The 20,399-nt window shown below is 58.8% G+C and overlaps 2 protein-coding genes across 6 annotated transcripts; both read right to left on the reverse strand.

The window, feature by feature from the left end:
- Window positions 1-374: 374 nt before the first annotated feature.
- FDX2 (ferredoxin 2) lies at window positions 375-4,788 on the reverse strand. 4 transcript variants are annotated; one of them, XM_047829771.1, is made up of 5 exons: window positions 4,549-4,788; window positions 4,408-4,462; window positions 4,097-4,203; window positions 991-1,078; window positions 385-756 (listed from the first exon to the last, which is right to left on the reverse strand). In XM_047829771.1, exons 1-5 carry the CDS (start codon window positions 4,700-4,702, stop codon window positions 600-602), a joined length of 561 nt encoding a protein of 186 aa, XP_047685727.1. In that variant the 5' UTR covers window positions 4,703-4,788; the 3' UTR covers window positions 385-599. The 4 variants fall into 4 exon arrangements, with proteins under 4 accessions (XP_047685737.1, XP_047685717.1, XP_047685727.1 ...); XM_047829781.1 differs by lacking the exon at window positions 991-1,078 and having other exon boundaries at window positions 375-756; window positions 4,097-4,264; XM_047829761.1 differs by having other exon boundaries at window positions 377-756; window positions 4,097-4,264; window positions 4,408-4,788.
- A 145-nt stretch (window positions 4,789-4,933) lies between these two features.
- RAVER1 (ribonucleoprotein, PTB binding 1) lies at window positions 4,934-20,378 on the reverse strand. Of its 2 annotated transcripts, XM_047829667.1 has the most exons (14): window positions 20,133-20,378; window positions 18,495-18,561; window positions 15,515-15,984; window positions 11,031-11,222; window positions 10,727-10,856; window positions 10,289-10,383; window positions 9,296-9,383; window positions 8,791-9,002; window positions 8,601-8,694; window positions 8,389-8,525; window positions 7,543-7,617; window positions 6,897-7,037; window positions 6,403-6,486; window positions 4,934-6,305 (listed from the first exon to the last, which is right to left on the reverse strand). In XM_047829667.1, the coding sequence occupies exons 1-14, from the start codon at window positions 20,349-20,351 to the stop codon at window positions 6,159-6,161; spliced, it is 2,151 nt and encodes a 716-aa protein (XP_047685623.1). In that variant the 5' UTR covers window positions 20,352-20,378; the 3' UTR covers window positions 4,934-6,158. The 2 variants fall into 2 exon arrangements, with proteins under 2 accessions (XP_047685623.1, XP_047685615.1); XM_047829659.1 differs by having other exon boundaries at window positions 8,389-8,694.
- Between the last annotated feature and the right edge of the window lie 21 nt (window positions 20,379-20,399).

Genomic DNA, 20,399 nt, shown 5'->3' on the forward strand with positions numbered 1-20,399 from the left:
CCGGCACCGGGTTCCCAGCGCCGCGGGCCAGCCTCGGTGCCACTCTGGCCACCGGGCTCAGGTGGACTTCGCACCCCGCCGGGCCGGCCCGGACCCCTCCGAATCCCTCCGCGGCGGTGGGGGCGGGGCCTTGCCACGCCGATCCACGTGTGCTCGGGCCCCCAGGCCCTCTCCTCCCGGGAGCTTCCAGGTCTCCGCCCGGTGGTCCCCCACCCCCGCGGCCCCATCGCTGCTATGAGAGGGCAGAGTTGGGGGTCCAGGTGAAGAAGATGCAGCCATAGACCCCAGGCCTGCCCGCCCCCGAGGACACTCAAGATGCTGGAGGTCTGTGAGACAGTTTTATTGTCATTCCAGTCAGATTCCACCCCATCCACACACTGATTCTCCTGAGTTTGGGGGAGGCTCCCGGGCAGGGGCTGGTGCCCCTCCCACCCCCCACCCCACCCCCCACCCAGAGCCTGGACATGGGATCTGAAGCAGGGGCTTTGGGCTTCTGGCTGCTCCCAACATCTCTCTCGGGCCTGTCCACGCTCTGGGCTGGGCGGGCGGCTTGGCTATTCTTCCAGTCCTGGCCCCGAGGGCCACGACGGCTGCCCACGTCAGTGGGGCTTGGGGACATGGCCGTCCACGTAGAAGTTCCTGGTGATCTTCGGCAGGGTGAATTCGGCCCCTTCCAGCTCTGGAGTCAGCACGATTTGGCAGCCCAGCCGGGAGTTCTCCTGAAGAAGGGGGGCCATGTCCAGCATGTCGTCCTCCCTGGAGCAAGGAGAACAGCCGTCAGCGGCGGGCACGGTGTCTGGCTGGCGGGGGCCCCGAAGGGCGGGCAGGAGCAGGCTGCCCAAATCCAGGGGGGACGGTCAGGGGGCAGCGCCGCCGCCGGCAGCCGCGAGGGGGCGAGGAGCTGGGGCTGCCTTCCACCGCCGGGCAGCAGGGGCGCGGACTCAGCGGCCGGGCCCTGCCGCGCAGGCCCGGGAGGGGCCGCCTGCTCACCGCTCATCAGGAGGAGGCAGGAGGTCCAGGTGGTCCTCGCTCACGTACACATGGCAGGTGGAGCACGCCAGGGAAGCTTCACAGGCCCCTGGGGGCAACAAGTGGGGACGTGCCGGTGAGGGACACGGTCAGGCAGGTGCCGCTCGGTCGAAGGCATGAGGGAGGAGAGGCCGTTCGTTTCACCAGACGCCCCTCCTCTCTCCGTCCTCTGCACACGCACCGTGTGGCCCCCCCACCCTGTCATTCGCTCAGCTAGCCGTTCCTGAACTGCGGCTAGGCCTGCAAAGGGACGTCCAGGGTGTCCTGTCTCCCAAGGACTCCCCAGTGGCCTACGTGCATGGCACCATGAAGGAACATGGACTTGACTTCAGTGTAGCTGAGAGGTGAAAACTCAGGCAGGGTCCCCATAGCCTGTAAGCCCTGGCTGGGACCCTCTCGCCGCACCAGGCAAGGGTGTACCCATCTCTCCGTTGCTCCTAAAGATGGGACCAGCTCACTCCACACCTAGTGTGGCAGGAGAAGAGATCAGAATATCAGGGTTGCAAGATGCAGAAACTGGGGTTTCCTGCTTTTCCCTGGACACATTCCCAACTTTTGGATTGATCACTGAGAACTGTGCTTCAGGATAATGTCCTTCCTGGCCTAAAACCTTCCAAAGGGTTTTCTTTCTTTCTTTTGTTTTCTGTTTTTAAGTTTACTTTGAGTGGGGCATCTGGGTGGTTCAGTCAGTTAAGCATCCAGCTTCAGCTCAAGCCATGATCTCACGGTTCATGAGTTTGAGGCCCGCGTCGGGCTCTATGCTGACAGCTCAGAGCTTGGAGCGTGCTTCGGATTCTGTGTTTCCCTCTCTCTCTGCCCTTCCCCTGCTCACGCTGTTTCTCTCTCTCTCTCTCTCTCTGAAATAAATAAATGTTAAAGTTTATTTTGAGAGAGAGAGAATACCAAGCAGGCCCCGCACTGTCAGCACGGAGCCCGATTTGGGGCTTGAACCCCCCAACCGTGAGACCATGACCTGAACCGAAACCAAGAGTCAGACGCTTAACTGACTGAGCTACCCAGGCACCCCTCCAAAGGGTTTTCATAGCCAGAATAAAACCAATCCTTAAGATCCTCCCGATCTCTCCCTCATTCCACATCAGCCACACTGGGCCCTCTGCTCAACTCCAACATGCCAACCTCGTCCCCCACCACAGGACCTCTGCACTTGCTGTACCCTTGCCCTGAAATGCTCTTCTCTCTACTTTTTCCATGGTTAGATCCTTCTTGGCTTCAGGGACCCAACTCCACTGTCTTCCAGTTCCCCCACCTCCGATTTCTTATCCTTCCCCTTGGCCTTGATGACTCTAATTTCTGCACGGCATTTACCACAGTCTAAAGTTCCCGTCTTAATCTCTGGGTTTACCTATGCTCCGTCAACCTGGCCTCCTCTCTGTGTACTTGGCACTGAGGCTGGCATGCTGTGGATGCTCAAGAGACACGTGTTCTAAGTGAATGGGACACAATTCTCTCTCCTCCAGACATGTTGGACGATGACGATGAAGCTGCAAGGCAGCCTCCTGACCCGGAAGAAGCTCCTTGGGGGACCTGGTGGCTTAGCTCACCCTCCCCATCTCCTGGGGAGAAAATGTCTGGGCCTTGAAGCTCCAGGTAGTCCCCAGGGATCTCTTCCTCAGCCCTGTTTCCCACCTCATTAGCAGCCTCACCCCATGAGAGGGAGATTATCTAACGTTAACAGTCCCAACTAGTCACTGGGCACTAACCACATGCCAGGGATTAAGCACTACTTACGAGATCTGTGTAATTCTCCATAGCAACCCATAGTAACTGAATTACCCCATATTATAGAGGAGGAAACAGAGGTCCAGAGATGTTAAGGACCCTGGTTCAGGGTCATACAGCTGGTAACAGGCAAAATTTGACCGTAGGCCACTTGCCTCGAAAACTCATGTTCCAATCTCTGTCCTGGTCTCCTGGTGACTGGATCCCAGAACAGAACTTGAAGTAGGCCTGCCATGCCCAGCCCCCCCAATACCTCCGCCCCCTGTAATGATTCAATACTTTAGGCTCTGTATTATATTCACCCAACCAGTAACCCTGTATATTTTTGTTTCAGACCGCCCTCTCCAGCTGCTCATGATATAATTACATGTATACTCGTGAGATCATTGTCCCTGTTAGGTTGAAACTGGTGTGAAACAACAGGGGCCTCATCTGTTTTGTACACTGTTGCCTGGCACACAGTGGGTATTCAATACGCACAGAAGAGCAGCACAGATTAGCGGCTAAAATAAACTGGCTTTGCATCTAGTTTTGCCACTTACTTGACCTTGGGCTGTGTCAACTTAACCTGGGGCTCAGTTTTTTCACCTAAAAAATGAGATAATCCCCCCTATTATGTAGCGTTGTTATGAAGAGTTTATCAAGTCAAGAGCTATTTAACACGCTTAAGGTAATGTCTGCTATTATTATCTTTCACTCAACAGACACTGACTTAATACTTGTTGCATCTAAATACCATGACAGGCAACCGATAAGTGGCAAAGAGGGTTTCTGGTCTCATTCTGAGGACAGACGGCAAAATGGAAAGAAAGCAATGAGAAGCACTACGGAGGCAATAAAGCACACTGAGAACCTAGTGTGACTGGGGATGGGGACGTTAACTGGGATGAAGGGATGAGATTGTCAGAAAGGTGACATTTACATTGAGACCTGAAGGATGAGATGGAGAGCCAGAAGATCTGGTGGGAAAGTACTTCAGATGTCTGGAGCAGCAAGTGCAAAAGCCCCGAGGCAGGAACGAACTTGGTTTTTTGTTTGAGGAACAGCAAGAAAGCCAGTGTGTCTAGACTAGAGAGAAGGAGGAGGAAGAGAATACAAGCTCCTGGAGGGCAGTGGTGGAAATAACCTCTAACAAATGCTCAGCAAATAACTGCTGAGTGAGTGAAGAGGTTTAGAGCTGGTCAGAGACATTGGTGAGGAATCTGGATTTTAACCATGTTTGATGGGAAGCCACAGGAGGGTTAAGTAATGGAGAACCCTATCTGATTTGTGGGTCTTTTTAAACAATGAATAAGGCCCTCCCCAATTCCCTGTGCCGGGCTCCCACCTTCCAGGTCCACTCCGTGGCGCTGGGCCAAGTGGAGAACATTGTCCCCCACTCTGCCGCTCACCGGAATCCGTTGGCCTGACCGGTCTACGAACACCACGTTCACCCTGGGGACAGATGGAGGTGCAGATGCCAAACTTGATGATGGACGCGGTGGCCCGGTGGAACCTACGGTTGGGGGGGTGGGGAGGGCTTGACGGTCAGGGGAATAGGACGACGTAGAAGGGGACAGAGATGAGGCTGCAGGGCAAGGTGGGGACTGGAGGGACCGCATGGGATAAAGAATGGGGGCCTTGTCCCCCTACACTCACACGTCCCCGGGCCGCTCGGGGCCGCCAGCTTCCTCCTCCCCCGCCGGGTGCGAGCCTGAAAAACACGGTTCGGTGAGCGGCCCCGCGGCGCCTTGCGGGGGTCCGACGGATGAACGCTAGCCCCCGAAGCGCCCCAGGTACCTGTCGCTCGGAATCCTCTGGCTGCCGCTGGCGCCGCCGCCTCCCCAGACCCCCAACTGCCTCCGGGCCGGCTCCACCAGGCTCCCCTGGCCGCCCGCAGCAGCAGCCCAGCACTCACGCCTCCCCGGGCCACGGAGGCGGCCATGACAGACATCACGTGACCCGGGGCTGGGCATGCCCAGTGGCAGCCGCGCGACCAAAGCGCCCGTAATTGCCCGAATATAAGCCCTGTCGTTTGCGTGGGGCTCGTGAGAGGAAGGGCTTCAGGAAGGAACTGCCAAGGTAGGAGGGCGCCAGGCTAGCTCACCCACACAAAAGCCCTGCGGGGCCATCCCTGACCTCCCACCCACGCCCACTGTTTGTCCCAAGAACCAGCCAGCTCTGCTTTCTTTAAAACCATTTACTTACAAACTTTAATTCAGCAAAGGAAAGTCTGTGAGAGAGGACTGGGGAGACGACACCCCCCTGGAGTGGATGTGGACCCCCCCAAGAGTCCGGGTAGAGAAGCTGGTGGCCCAGCCGGCCAGGGGGAGGGGCCCAGGCTCTCCTCAGGCCCAAAGGTCCTGCTGCTGGGCAAGGGCAGAGCTTATCCGCCTGAAGTTGCTGGACTCCCACTGGGCCCACAGGAGGCCGGGAGGCCAGCTCCAGGTGATCTAGCCTGGGGATGGAGAGGTGGAGCTCATCTTCAACATGGGGGGTGGGGGTGGGGGGAGACAGCAGAGGCTCAGTGAGATGCACAATACCCCACTCCCACAGACTGACAGCAGGACTGGTTTGAGCTGGCAGAGAAAACCCGTCTCTGCACCTAGGCCTGGGCAGGAGGGATGATGAGTTGGTTTGCCAAAACCAAGGCTTTGGCCTTTTACTGTCCCCAGAGTGGGGACTCTGGGTAGAGGGGCCCAATCCCCAGGCCAGAGCCATTTGGTCCTGAGTCAAGCTTCCGGAGCTCGGCATCTAAGAGGCTCTGACCGCAGGGCCTGGGACCCGGCTTTAAGGCATCAGAAGGTGAGGGAACTGTGGCAGGAGGCTGGGGACCCCGAGCTGGAATACAGGCCAGAGTGGGCGGGCAGGGGCAGGGCACATCCATGCCTGCAGCAGACAGGACAGGAAAAGGGCTGAGCCATTTCAAACCGAAAGTGTGGAATGAAGGCCCAGACAGGCTGGACCTTGAAGGAATCAGAGCTGGGGGTCGTCCTGGATTGTTTAAAAAATAATACAAATTAGAAAAGGAAACAAAAGTCAATCGTCAAAGTTAAAAAAGGGGGACAGTCTCTGATCCTCACGGGAGGCCAGGGGAACCTCCAAGGCACTCGAAAGGCCAAGATACAGGAGTGACGAGGCAGGAGAGGACTCCCAGAGAGACAGACACAGGCGGATACAGGGGAGGGGAGAGAGAGCTGGCCAGGGCCCCTCTCTCTTAAGGCTGTAGAGTTTCCGTGCCGGGAGCTGGCCCCCAGACTCCCCCACACTCCTTGGGCTCCGGCTGGTTGGTCAACAAAGTCTTTCAGAGATTTTTCTATTACTGAAAGGGGGAGAGGGAAACACAAACAGAACACCAGAAAACCCAAAAGCAATTCGGTGCAGGCCCTTGAGCATCTGGCGCCGGCCCCTTAGAAAATCCTCTTGCGCTTCAGGTAGGAGTCTGCGTAGTGGCCGCCGAGGCCCTGGGAGTGCTGGCCGACGTAGCTGCCTTCTGGACTGGGCTCGGGCGAGGGCAGCAGGTGGGCAAAGCTGCGTTTCTGGCCACCCAGCGGAGTCTAGAGACAGAGGGGAGGGGGTGGCACGTCAGGGGCCATCTGGGGGCCACTGCTCCCCAGCCCCGCGTGCTCCCGTTGCCCCTCCCCAGCTCCATACCTTCAACAGGTGGCTGTGGCCGTTGGGCCCAGGGCCGAGGCCCAGGAGCCCTTCTCCAGAGCCCAGTGGAGAGGAGCCGACCGCCTGGGAGACATGGGAGAGAGATGGAGTGGGAGAGGAAGCAGCCCCCAGGGCGAAGGCAAGGGGTTTCGGGCTCAAATCCTGCCTCTCCCACTCATTAGCTAGGACACGGGGGGGGGGGGGGGGGAGACTACTTCCCTCCTCTGAACCGGTTTCTTCATCTGTCAACCGGGGCTAACATCACCCACACCGTGGGCTACTGGAGAGGGAGTAAAAGGCGGCCAGGAAGGCTGGGCAATACCAGGTGAGAGCCACACAGGTGTGGGGAGCACAGCCTGTTTCAGGCCGGCCCTGAGCAAAGCTGACCCCTGCTCTGTCACCACCCCAGGCTTGTCCCAGGCACCAAGGGTCACAGGGCCTCCCGCATCCTGCCTGTCCCTGGGGACCTGTCCTCGGCTGGGGAGGCTCCTCACCTTGTTCAGGTGGCTCTGCTTGAGGCCAGCCTGCAGGCCACTGGTGAAGTAGGAAGTGGGCGAGCCCGAATAGAAGTGGGAGAGGGGCCCCCCGCCGCCCCCGCCGCTCCGTTCACCAAAACCACTGGGCGGGGGTGACATCTGCAGAGAGGGGGCCGGGCTGAGTGAGACAGATTATTGAAGAATCCAACCCCTTTTGCAGACCCTCCCAAATGACACTGGGCTTTGTCCTGTGACTAGCTTTGGCCAACAGGAGGGTAGCATGACTGTAAAGGCAGAGGGGCCTGCCTCTGGGAACCTCCTTTCCTCTTGGGAACCCCGGGACCACCACCACACGCAGGACAGCATCACAGGGTGGCCTGCTGGAGGATGGGCTCCACATGCAGCAGCTAAATCGCTGCAGCTGAGGCCTCTGCTGCAAGGTATGTGGCTAAAACCACTGCAGACTGCTGAGCCCCAGCTGTGCTATCATGTGACTGTCACGTCATGTGACTGCAGAGACCCACCCCACCCCCCCCCCACACACCAGGAAGAATGGTGAGAAAAAATGTTTGCTGTTCTAAGCCACAAAGTGGTGGGGCCGCTTGTTAGGCAGCACAGGCTAACTGATACACCCAGGAGGGGAGATGGACAGGGCAGCTCTTACTTTGTGTCGGCTGGGTCCGTGGGGCCCTAGAGCTGGCTCCCGTGGGTGGGAGAAGAGCCGCCGAGGTCCCACGTCCTGAATGAAAGTGGGAGAAGCACGCTGGGTTGGAGTCTGCACCAACCTCACCCCTGGCTGAATCCCACAGCACAGCTGTTACTGGGGAAGTGCTCCCGCCAAGAGGGGGCACGCTCTACTGTGTGGGGGCAACTTCCCACTGCAGGTGGGGCAGCTGCAGTGAGACAGAAAGTGTGCCCCATTGCCAGGAGTGGTGATACCCTGGCCCCAGAGATGGCTGCCGGGAAGGCATGTGGCTCCCATGGACCTAGGTGTTCAGAGTTCTTCAAGGCCGGCGAGGGATCCGGGTTGTGTGAACTCTTCTACATGTCAGCAGTGACGTTTATTTCAGCTGTTAAATTTTTTAAAACCCAACGTGGACCAAACGTAACATAACACAGGGGTTACACAGGTGGCCAGGCTGCAACGTCTGAGCTAGAGGAGGTTGGAATCATAGAAGGAGCAGCTCTCCAGTGACAGAGACAGGAATCAAGGATGGGAGAGCAGGACAGAGACCGACAAGACACTGATCCTGGTCTCCAAGGGGAAGCGCAGCCTAAAGTCTCTGGGGAGAAAAAGACAGACAGGAACCAGGTCTGATGGGCACAGACAAACAGACAGGAGACTCAGGGCAGGGACAGTGTCTGGCACATTCTTCTCTGTCTCCCTTGTGCTTGCCGGGCAGTCAGTATTAGCGAAATACTCGTTTGGAGAATGACTTGCTATCAAGGGGACAAGGGGCCACGGCAGTGGCCCTCGGGAGGGTGGACCACATGGGAGCTGGGTACTCACCGAGGGGTAGTCGAAACCATAGCTGTCGGGCAGCCCTGGTTCGGGGGGCAGGCGGGAGCTGGCGAGAGGGCTGAGCAGGCGGGACTTGAGCTGGAAGGCTTTGCTGCTGCCACCACCTCCGCCACCGCCTCCGGGGGCTGGGGGGTGAGGCAGGTGGCCCTCAGCTGGGCGGCGGCTTCTCCCTGTGCCTCCCCAGCCCCGAGCCTCCTTACCCGCCAGGTTGCTGGCTGGGAGTAGGCTGTGTAGGTTCAGGTAGGGATTCAGGGGGATCCGGAAGTCCTTTGGGGGTTCCCCCAGCAGCGAGACCTGTAGCAGGAGGGCTGGGTTCGTGAGGGCCCCTGGCGGGCGGCACCTTGCGGCGGGGGAGGCTGGAATGGTACTGGATGTGGGGAGGAGCCTTACCCCGGGGGGTGGTGGCAGAGGCCCACTGTCTTTCTGGAGGCTTCTAAGGCCAGTGCCTCGGAGGCCCACCGGGGCAGGGGGTGGAGTGAGCTGGGCTGCTGGGGGACCCAGGCCTATGGCTTCCCGGTCACCCCCAGAGGGGCCAAGCAGTGGCGGCAGCAGAGGTGGTGGCTTCCCTCGCCGGGGTGGCAGCTCCGGGGGCAGGGCCCCCCCTACAGAGAGAAGGAGGTGTTGGTGTCCAACCACACTAGACCTGTCTTCCCAGGGCCCTGAGCTTGGACAAGGATCAGCAGGTACGTGCTGGGCAATGAAGAGACCCCTCTGAGTACATCAACTCCCAGGATGCTCACGGCCACCCTGGGAGGTGGGGGCCCAACGGACGGATGGGACTATTGAGACCCAGAGACAGTAGGTCATTTTCCCAGGCCCAGTGAGGACAGGGGCCTCAGGAAGAGAAAGTGGGAAGGGGCCCAGAAAGATGAGGAGAGGCGGGGGTCTGTGTTACCTGCAGACAGCTCTCCGAGGAGGGGGTTGGCCGGCTGGGCCCCAGGCTGAAGGGTGCCTAGGGGAGAGTCTCCCAGGATCCCAGGCTTCTGGAGACAGAGCACAATCAGCTGGAGATGGGCCAGGGTGGCCCGGGCAGCAGACAGGTGGCACCCAGGGTCTCAACAGTCACAACACCCAGCACACCCAGAGTGCAGGCCACGGCCGGTCACGGGCAGACGCGCACAGCGTCCCCCAGTGTCTGCGACATCTCAGCCATCACCCATCCAGCTGTCCCATGGGGACGGAGGGCCTCCTGTCTGCCAGGGCCCATCTGAGACCCCGGGGAGCCCCAGAGGGCGTGCACCATATGCTCAACGCATCAGGGCCTGTCACCCCACACAGGACAGTCCTTCCTAGGCACACTGCCCACACCCAGCCCCCCTGATTATTACGGAAGCACAGTGTCCAACACAGTGTGTGTACCAGCCACGCAAGGGTGAGCCCCTAATTCCCTAATCCCGTCAGTTACTGTCAGCCACACCCGTGTCACTGACGTGGCCCTGACAGACAGGTCAGCGGCACGTGTGTCCGTGTGCGGCGGGTCTGCTTGCAGGCGTGTGCGCATGCCTCCCGCGTACGGGTCTCCGCGTACGTGCACCGAGAGAGTGGTGACGTGGCGTATGTATTTCTATGCGCGGTATACCTATCTGTGTGTGCCTTGGTCTGTACGGGTCTCCCTGTATGCGCGCTGAGGAGGTGGGAGCGAGAGACCGCACTCCTCCCCCGCGAGGCCTGGACTTTCCTCCCTAGACTGAGTCCCTTCCTGAGTCCCGAGCGCCTGCGACAGACCAGGCCACGTACTGAGCCCCACAGACACGACCAGATGTCCCATCACCCCGGCGACGGCAAGCCCCCCGGCAGATGCGAGAAGGGCGTGAGGTGGAGAAACAAGGACTGGGGAGTCCGTGTGGACGAGGAGGTCCCGGGGGCCCCGGGCCGGGCACGCACTTACCTTCTGACCCTGGGTCTTCAGGGCGAGCTGCAGCAGTGCCGTGGACAGGGCCGGCCCGCTGAGGAGCGGCACGGCTGGAGGTGCGCCCAACAGGCCTGGGGGAGACCGGGAAGTGAAGAGCGGACCACAGACGGAAGCCTTTGCCCCGGTTAGGCGCAACCCGGGGCCCGAAGCTCCCAGAAAGCAACTGACGTGCCCAAAAGAGGGGCCCAGGAAAGGGAGTCTGCTGTGGGGAGGGCCGGCCCCTTCCCACCACCCTGCCTCACTCGCTCCAGTGAGGGGCTCAGGGCACCAGCTCACCCTGGTGACTGCCACTCACCCCAGCCCCTGCTTGTGGGTTCAAGTCCCTTATAGCTCAGATGGGAAAACGGTGTGGGGAGGCTGGGGTTCTGAGCGCGATGGGGACTGCGGCCGCCACTCTGCCCGGCCCCACCTTACCCTGCTTGCCCCCCGCGTTGCCATGGAGCAGGGGGTTCAGCAGCAGCTGGAGGGAGGCAGAGGGCCCCAGGTTGTTGAGCAGCTGCAGGATGTTGGGCTCGGGCAGGAGCCCTTTGCCCCGGTTGAGGGCCTGCAGAGAGAAACAGAAGAGCGGCTCAGGGCGCCACCCGGCCACGGGGAGGCCGGCTCGCCCCTCCCTCTCACCCCCAGAGCCCAGCTGGCACCCTGACTTTCCCAGAGAGGAGGGCTCGCCCCCCGGTCCCCCCCCCCCCCCCGGGGGCACCCGTCCCAGGCACACACTCACCGTGGCCTGGGCGGCGATGAGCGCAGCCAGCATGCTGCGGCCAGGGGGCCCCGGGGCACAGAAGGAGACTCGCAGGTGGCTGCCCCCCAGCGCCAGGCCGTCCGCCCGCTGCTGCGCCTCTTCAGCCATCTCTGCCGTCTCGTACTCCAGCACAGCGAAGCCCTTCAGCTGCCCATCCTGCCCATATGCCAGCTGGTGGGGGCGTGGGGCAGGGGGAGGCAGACGTGAGCACCCGAGTGACAGTGGCCACTCTCACACAGAGTGACCACAGCAACCAGACCCGGATCATGACAGCGAACTCCCCAGAGGGGGTGGGTTCTTGGTCCTACCCTCTTCCGAACCCTGTTCCTGCACTGGCTCATGGAATCTTCTCAATGGCCCTAGGAGGCCGCACCCTACCCACTTTTCAGAGGCGACAACTGAGGTTCAAATAGGTCGACGTGCCCAAGGTCACACAGCTGGTGGGAGGGCAAAGCTGGGACCTGGCCTCGCATGGGTCAAGCCCCCTGGGCCTCTCGTCAGCGCCACTTGGGGGCCCCGATGGGGGCTGCCAAGCACAGGCAGCCTCAGGGAGGCAGGATGGCACGCTCGGGTTATAGAGCTGGGAAGAGGACATGCTGGCAGGAGACGAGGTGGGTGGCTGCAAAGTGCTGCTCAACCACGAGCCTCAGGCTGAAGACACGGCAGCCGGGACCGGGAAGGACACACAGCCTGGGGGTGAGACAGGTGGCTCCAAGCTCGGGTTCCAGGCTGGCAGGGCCGGGAGGGAGGGAGGCCCCTTCACCTCCCTTGATGGCGGCCCTTTGGTACTCCAGGCCCGCCACCCCCGATCCAGACCCTGGGGCCAGATGTGTTCCAGGATCAACGCTGTTTGGGAGAAAGAAGGATGCAGCCCGCGCTGTGTATCATGTGTCCGCTCCCCCAGTGGGGTCGAGGCTCCCATGAATCAGACACACAGATAACTCTGCAGCAAGGCACAAAGATAAAGGCCACAGATGGCCCCGTGTCAGGTCAGGTCAGAGCCCGTCACCAACTCAGAGAGCAAACCTCTGGGTTTTCAGGGCATTGTGGGTGCTGGAATTGTGGGCTGGTGGTGTCCCAGAGCAAGCAGATACTGGAAGGACACCCAGTGGGACCTTGCACACCCACGGGCTGGGTGCTGCAGGAGCTGTTTCACCACATCGCAGAGGCAGGCACCGTCAGCATGCCCACTTAGCAGGTGAGGAAACTGAGGCTCAGAGAAGGGCAGTCCTTTTGCTCAGGCCACAGAGCTGGAGCTAGCATCAGATGAGGCAGGCTGATGGCCTTAAGGACACTACCCGCCTTGGGGCGCCTGGGTGGCGCAGTCGGTTAAGCGTCCGACTTCAGCCAGGTCACGATCTCGCGGTCTGTGAGTTCGAGCCCCGCGTCAGGCTCTGGGCTGACGGCTTGGAGCCTGGAGCCTGTTTCCGATTCTGTGTCTCCCTCTCTCTCTGCCCCTCCCCCGTTCATGCTCTGTCTCTCTCTGTCCCAAAAATAAATAAACGTTGAAAAAAAAAAATTAAAAAAAAAAAAAAAAAAAAAAAAAAAAAAAAAAAAAAAAAAAGGACACTACCCGCCTCACTGTGGCTATGGCGGTCTCAAGAACCAATGATGCTCAGGGCGCCTGGGGGGCTCAGTCAGTTAAGTGTCCTACTCTTGGTTTCAGCTTAGGTTATGATCTCACGGTTCATGAGTTTGAGCCCCACGTCGGGCTCTGTGCTGACAGCTGGGAGCCTGGAGCTTGCTTCAGATTCTGTGTCTCCCTCTCTCTTTCAACCCCTCTCCCGCTCATGCTCTGTCTCTCTCTCTCAAAAATGAATAAACATAAAAATAATAATAATAATAATTAAAAAAAAAAAGATATTTAAGAACCAATGGTGCTGGGGTCCCTGGATAGCTCAGTCGGTTAAGTGTCCGATTTCGGCTCAGGTCATGATCTCCCGGTTTGTGGGTTCAAGCCCCGTGTCGGGCTGTGTGCTGACAGCTCAGAGCCTGGGGCCTGCTCTGGATTCTGTGTCTCCCTCTCTCTCTCTGCCCCTCTGCTGCTCATGCTCTCTCTCTCTCGCTCTCACTCTCTCTCTCTCTCTCTCTCTCTCTCTCTCTCTCAAATAAGTAAACATTAAAAAAAAGAGCCAGCAATGCTCCTCCTGGTCCCCAGTGATGCACAGTGTGGTTTGGAACCAAGACAACGTCCATCCACAGAGGACGGCAGAACCCACGAAATGGAAAATATCGCAGCCTCAACAGGAATGAGAAAGCTCTCATGCCTAAACACGAAAATGTGTCCAAGAAAGCGTGTAAGAACCAAACCAAAGCAGCCATGGCAGTATCTGGGTCAGGGAAAGGGGAACGCAAGGGCATATGAACATCTGCTTGAAATGCGTGATAAAATCACCCTGGAAGGAGACACAACAAACTGGTTTGAGCAGGGGCTGCAGGCAAAGGCGCTGTGGGGCCGGAGGGAGCCTTTGCCAGTGACCTTTCTGGACGTGCTGAGTTTCAAAACAAGACTGGACTGCCCATTCACAAAAAAAAATAAAACGGGAAAGGCTTCTTACAACACCCAAGGTCTTACGATACGTGCTCTATTCATGTCTATGGCATCAGCATATCAGATGTGATGTCAATTGGCCTGTGAGCTACGGGATTTCCTTTCAACATCTCGGTTATGTTGAAAATGACACTCCCCAGCAGGACAGCAAACTCCCAGCTCAGCATCCAGCCTTCCTGGGAGGTGAGGGTGACCACCTTAAGAATGTGGACTCCCTGCACCCCCCGGGGTCAGCTGACTGACCTTGACTCCCAGCCCACCTTACTGGCAGGCATATCACTGCACATGCCCATCCCTGGGCCTTGTTTTCTTCATCTGCAAGGTGGGGCCAGCAAACGAACCCACCTCAAAGGGTGGTTGTGGGGATTCAAGAAGCTGCTCCACGGTGACAGAGAAAGGTCGTGCCCTAGATGTGCACCTGCTCAGTGCCCGCACAGGGTGGCTCCAGCCATCAGCCCACCTCGACTGAGCACTCCACCTTCACGTCTGACCAAGGCCCAGATGCACACCTTCTCACGACATGCCCTGTCTCACAGATGAATAGAGGGGTCAGAGGGCAACCAAGGCTTCGTGGCTCCCACCTAGGGAGATTAAGGCTCCAACTGCAACGTCCCTGACACCTGGGCCTGGCCTCCATTCAACCAGGACACCTACTGTAAGTGGAAGAAGGAACAAACAGCCAGCACAACAACCCAATCACAAAACACTGTCAGCCCCATTTCCGGATGGGGAACCTGAGGCTCAGAGTGAGAACTTGGTGGTGGTCGTGGCCCTGCTGTCCTACCTGCAAGAGAGGATGTCGCTGTCAAGCTAAGTCATCTGTCCTGAGCCCCACCAGAGAGCCTAGCACACGGCAGGAGGCCTACCCAGGGACAAGCACACAGGAGATCCCCAACGGAAAGCAGCAGCATGACCAAATGCAAAGGGAGCAAGGAGAGGGGTTCCTAAGATGTCAGGGTCCCCAGGCCCCACACTCCCTTTATACAAGGGAAACGGGACGCACCCGTGGCCACAGAACCGGGGTCAGAGCCATATACCAGCCTCCACCACGCCGGCCTGGGGCTCTGGAGCCAGGCCACGGCACTCCGATCCCGGCCCTGCCATGCCCTGGCTGTCCAGCCCTCGGCAGGGCGCTTGAATTCTTTGCGCCCCCTGAAAATGGGGATATCACCTGCTTCTCTGGGCTGTATTAGGATGAGGGGATTCCAAGGAATGTGCTCGGTGGGTGCTGAAGGAATGTCCCTGCTGGGGGTCTGCGGGCGAGACTATCTGCCGGCTGAGAACCGGGCCTGGCCCGTTCTCCCCACACTGTGCCTGTGCCGGGGCTCGTGCCGCACACAAAGAAGCGCATGACAAATGTGACTCGAATGAACCAGAGACCATTTGGCCAACGTGATGTGTGCGTATCGACTCCTTTCTTACGGAGGAGGGAAACCAAGACTCAGAGTGAGTGAGTGACTGCCCAGAGCCACAGAGCACGGCTGGAATCCAACCAAACCCAACTTCCTGACCTCAAGGCTTACATGGACCGTGGGCTTCTCTTGAGCCGCCTCCTTCGTGCCAGGCCTGGGAGCCAGCAGGCACTCGACAAACCTGATCAACACGAGAGCGAGAGGCAAGCGAGCCTCGCACTGACCTTTCACCAAGGTGGTCTCACCTGCGTGTTATACGGAGGACCGAGGCCACCGAGATTAAGCAAGTCACTAAAGGGTTCGCAGGGATTTGAACCCCAGCCATCTGGCTCCTAGCTGGGCTGTCACCCCCTATACCACGTGGCTTTTCAAACAAGAACCCCATTCAAAGTGGCACTGCCGCTGTCTTACTAAAAGGGACCCGGGAGATTAGGAAAGGCAGGTGACTTCAAAGGGCCCCTCTGAGGTGCGCTGGCCCCTGCACTGGGCGCAGGGCTCACCTGGCAGAAGGTGGGCGTGTGGACCGCCGACAGCGCCCGACGCAGGGCGTCCACGTCGCTGAAGCCGGGGGGCAGGCGGTCAACACAGAGGCAGCGGGAGTGGAGCAGGACGGGCGTCAGCTGCCCCGCGTCTGTCCAGTGCACGTAGAGGGTGCGTGGGCCCAGTGGCTTGCCCAGCAGGTCCGACTTGGCACGGGCGGCCGAGTCCTTCTTCATGTACTCGGCGAAGCCGTAGCCCTTGGAGTGGCCGGTGCGCTCGCTGTAGACCAGAAAGCAGCGCTCCAGGCTGCCGAAGGGCCGCACCAGCTCCTCGAACTGCTGCTGGGTGAAGCTGGGGGGCAGGTTGGCCACGCACAGCAGGGCGTCCGTGGGCTGCAGCTGCACCGACAGCTCCCGCTCCCGCAGGCGGCTCTGGTGGAAGGCGCTGATGGCAGCCTCGGCCTGCTCCCCGTTCAGCAGGGTCACGAAGGCTGCAGCGGGAGGGGGAGGAGGGCAGGGGTCAGCGGAGGCCGACCCTTCACCCCGGGGCCGCCCGCCACCTCCCTTTAAGCCTCCTCGTGTGACTTTGGGGTATCCAACAACCGGGACATTTCAGGCACCAGCCAGATGGGACGGTTGCCAGCCTTAACGACTGCTACAGGCGTCTCCTGCCTCCGTGAGGCCTGCTTCCTACCCCTCGTCTGCGCTCCCAACCCACAGCAGTGCTCGCCTACTGCGGGCCTGGCTGGGTCCTAAAAACTTGCTAACTCAGGTGACACACGGGAGTGCTTAAGCATGTGGTCGCTGGGGCCGGGGTTTCCGCTCCAGCCCGAATGGCTCTGGGGTCTCCGTGTCTTCACGTGAAATAAGAATAACGTATTCCTGCCTGCCACCGTCTCGCCAGCAAGAAAAGAGGCCCAGAGCAGCGCCTCCTGCCCGAGTGAAGGAGTCCGGACTTGAACCCAGGCAGGCAGACCCCAGAACCCTGCTCTGCACCCCTCCCTCACCACCTTTCCAGGCCACCAACACCTCTCAAATCCAGGCCCGTCACCCGCCACAGCCTCAGCCCCCACTGCCACTCCTGGTTTGCTCTCTCCACCCAGGGAACTTTTCAAAAGGATAATCAGATAATGCCACGCCGGTGCCCAGGGGTGTCTCACTGCAGGGGCCAGTGGCTCCTGCGTGGCCTGGCCCACTGGCCTTGCTGGCCCTCTCCCACCTCTTGCTGCTACTTCCTGGACTGTGCCACGCACACTCTGCCTCGGGCCTTTGCACCGGCTTTTCCCTGAGCGTGGAACACTGACCTCCAGGATTCTTCACCTGGTTAACTCCAACCCACCCTACAGTCGGCCTGCAAACATCACTTCCCCCACAAAGCCTACCCTGACTGTTCCTGTTTCAGATCCCAGCTCTGTGCTCTCACAGGGCTCTGCAGTTTCTGGTCCAATGGTTATTTCACCTCCACATTTGCAGCGGTTTGAATAACAGCCTTTTTCACAGACTAGACTGTCTCCATTTGGTTAACAGCTATGTACCCAGTGCCCAGCACAGGACATTCAACACTCATTGTTGGAAGACTTTATGAATGAAAGTGTCATTTAACTTCTGGATCCTCAATGCCTCTCACATCCTCATATTAGATGCCCAGTAAATACTTCTGACTCATTGCCCCTGTCAACATTTTACTAAGCACCTACTAGGTGTCAGGCTTTTTAGGTATTCTAGTGTGTTTGGCCTCATGCATAACTCAAGCAGGTCATGCCCAATCTGCTGGTGAGAAAACTGTGGCTCAGGAGGGTACATCACTGGCCTGTGGCCACAGAGTGAGGATAGACCGGAACTTGAACCCAGGTCTATTAGTCTCCAGGGCCCAAGATCTTAACTACTCTAGGCTGCAAGGTGAGTCTCGAGGGGTTACTTGTCCTCAGCTACTTCTCACCCATCTTATAGATTGCAAGAAAAGGCCCTGGAAGGTTTAAGGCAGAGACATCCACAGAGAGCTTCCCATACGAGGGGTGGGGGTGGGGGTGGGGGGGTGCCAAGGCTGACAAGACCCATCTTTGTTCTCAGGGAACCAACCACTTGGTGTGAGAGGCAGGTGAGTGAGAAAGTGCCATGACGGGTGTGGTGTTCAGGGCACTGTGAAGATGGCAGAAGGGACAGCTAAGAACACTGGGAGAGGGTGGGGAACCTGGGTGGTTCAGGTCAGTTGGGCATCTGACGTTGGCTCAGGTCATGATCTCACGACTCGTGGGTTCAAGCCCCTCGTCAGGCTCTGTGTTGACAGCTCAGAGCCTGGAGCCTGCTTCAGATTCTGTCTCCCTCTCTCTCTGTCCCTCCCCCACTCATACTCTGTCTCTCTCTCTCAAAAATAAATAAACATTAAGAAAAAAAAAAAAAAGAACACTGGGAGAGGGAACAGCCTGGAACCTTATGGGTGCCCGAGGTGCTGGTGAGGCTGGGGCACATCCCTGCAAGGCAGAGTCAGGAGAAGGCTCTCGGAGAGTTTTGGAGAGAGAAGAATAATCAAGGTTAGGACCAGATTGGATCAGATTTGCAACTAGATACAGAGCTGGCTACTGGGGGAGGACAAGCAGGGGCTTGAAGTCAAGGAGGCAGAGAGGCCAGCGGGAAGCTGCCAGTTTGGAAGAGATGGAGAAGGTACGGATCGGAAGGAAGCTGAGGGATGGAAGGGCACCGACTGTTCTGGAGGGCTTGAAGGAGAAGACCAGACAGGCCTGGGTGACTGGCTGGCTGGGGGGATGGGCACGGGAAGTGGGGAGCCCAATGCCCAGGTCGGGCAGCCCAGGGGAGGAACACCAAAGCTGCCCCGCAGTGGGTACCCAGGATGAAAGACAGACTGGGACAACAGTCTGTCCTGCCCTGACCTAGGGGACAATGTTGGGCCTGAAGTTCAAGAGAGGAAGCACTGGGCCTGGACCCTCCCAGCTTGAGGGACTGTCACCTCCTGCCACTAGCCCAACCCACACGCCCCACAAACCTGTCCCTTTGTATTTGTCCACAAAACAGTACTTGAGCTCATAGTCGCTGAGCAGGTCGTGCACTTCCTGCGGAGAAAGAAGCCAAAGGATACGGAGTCACCAGGGGCTGAAGGGAGCCACCCAGTGCCACCTCCACATGGACCAGCTAAGAAGGCAGATCAATTACCAGACCCGTTTTACAAAGGAGGAAACACGCTCAAAGCAGTTACTTGTTCAAGGACGCTGAGGCCACTCCTGGCAGAGTTGGGATGCAGAGCCTAGCTGCAGACTCCAAGCTTTGAACTAACACAACACACCGAAGAGTAAGCTGGGTCTGAGTTCAAGTCCCAGCTCTGCGGTATGCCCCTTAGGGAAATAATTTCAACCCATCTGAACTTCAGTTTGCAAGTCTGACTCTTTCCGACAACCGGACAAATTACGCATTAGCCCATTTTGTAGATGAAAAAAAAACTGAGGCTCAGAGAGGCGAAGGAACATGTCCAAAGTCATGCAGTTGGTCAGGGCAGCAGAGGGAATGCCACCCAGGGGTACCTGACTGGGGACCCTGTGTGCTTAATAAGCCCACACTGCATGGCTTCACCTGCCTCCCAATTCCCTCGGGCTGACAGGGCTGGCCTTCTTGCAAACCAACGTTGAGGGCAAGCTCTGAGCCAGCTAATGCCAGACACGCTGTGCACCCCGCGGGAGATAAAAGTGTTCTCACCGGAGAGACAGTAAGCACTAGGAGGACCAGCTCTAGAAAAAAACTAGACCATGCTTGGTGGCACCTGACCTAGGTCTGTCGCCAAGTCACACCCCTTCCCTTCTGGGACTCCACCAGCCATGTGCCTACCTACGGGCACGGAGAGTCAGTGGCAGATGTGCGGGTGGGTCAGAGAGCAGAGATTTTCCAGCAGCAGGGAGAAGGAACTCATCCCACTGCGGCGCGGCAGGGCAGGGCCGACTAGATGCAATCTCCTTGGGTCCAAAGAGCACTGGGAAGCCCTGCCCCATGTAGGCCCCAAAAGAAGGGCACCTCGGGCCAGATTAGTGTGAGGTGGGGGGCAAAGAACAGTGCCCCTCCCTTTCCTGCAGGTCTTTGAGCTGGGGACAGGAGTCTCTATTTTTCCAAATTAATCTAGGGGCTTTGGGGAAGAAAAGACCCCAGAAACTACTACAACTTCCGGATCTCTCAGAGGAGTCGATAAACGCATGCTACGGAAAGGCTTACTCTAGCCAACCCTGAAACTTCTGGATACGAGGTCCCGCCACCCCAAGGTAGAGGGGGTGGGGAAAAACACAATCAGAGGAAGGACCAACTGCCATCCCTACTTCCACGGCCCCATTATAGCAGCCCATTCACAATTCCCAGCAAGGCCAAAGTTGCCCGCCCCCTTCCATTCCCTGTCCCCTGAGATAACTTGGTTTCGTCCAAGCCCGTGGTCGCCCCTAGCAACGTCCTCCCTCACTCCAAAGTTGGTTTCTCCTTCCATCACCGCCCCCCCATCCTGCTCTTGGTTTCTCCCGAACCCGCACAGATCCCGCGCTTGGACTCTCCCGCCGACGCCCCTCAACGGAGCCCAGTGTTGGTGTCGCCCGGTTCCCCCCGCGCACGCGCACGGTGGTATTTCCCGCCACGCTCCCCCCCCCCCCCATACCTGGTTGGTCACGTCCCCCGGGAGGCCCCGGATCAGTATCTTGCGGCGGTTACGGAACTGGCGCTCGGTATGTTCTAGGCGTTTCCGGATCTCCTCTGGATCTAGCGGCGGCAGTTCTTCTTCGGGTGCCCGGCGCTCCGCGACATCGTCAGCTTCAACCTCGGCCCCAGTCTCCGGGCTCAGCGGGGGCCGGTGAGTAACGGACACGTCGGCCGCCATCTTGGGAAACCCGGCGCCTTCTGGGACCAGCGAGCCTGGGCGGAGCGG

Source organism: Prionailurus viverrinus, chromosome A2, assembly GCF_022837055.1.
Source record: "Prionailurus viverrinus isolate Anna chromosome A2, UM_Priviv_1.0, whole genome shotgun sequence".
NCBI lineage: Eukaryota > Metazoa > Chordata > Mammalia > Carnivora > Felidae > Prionailurus > Prionailurus viverrinus.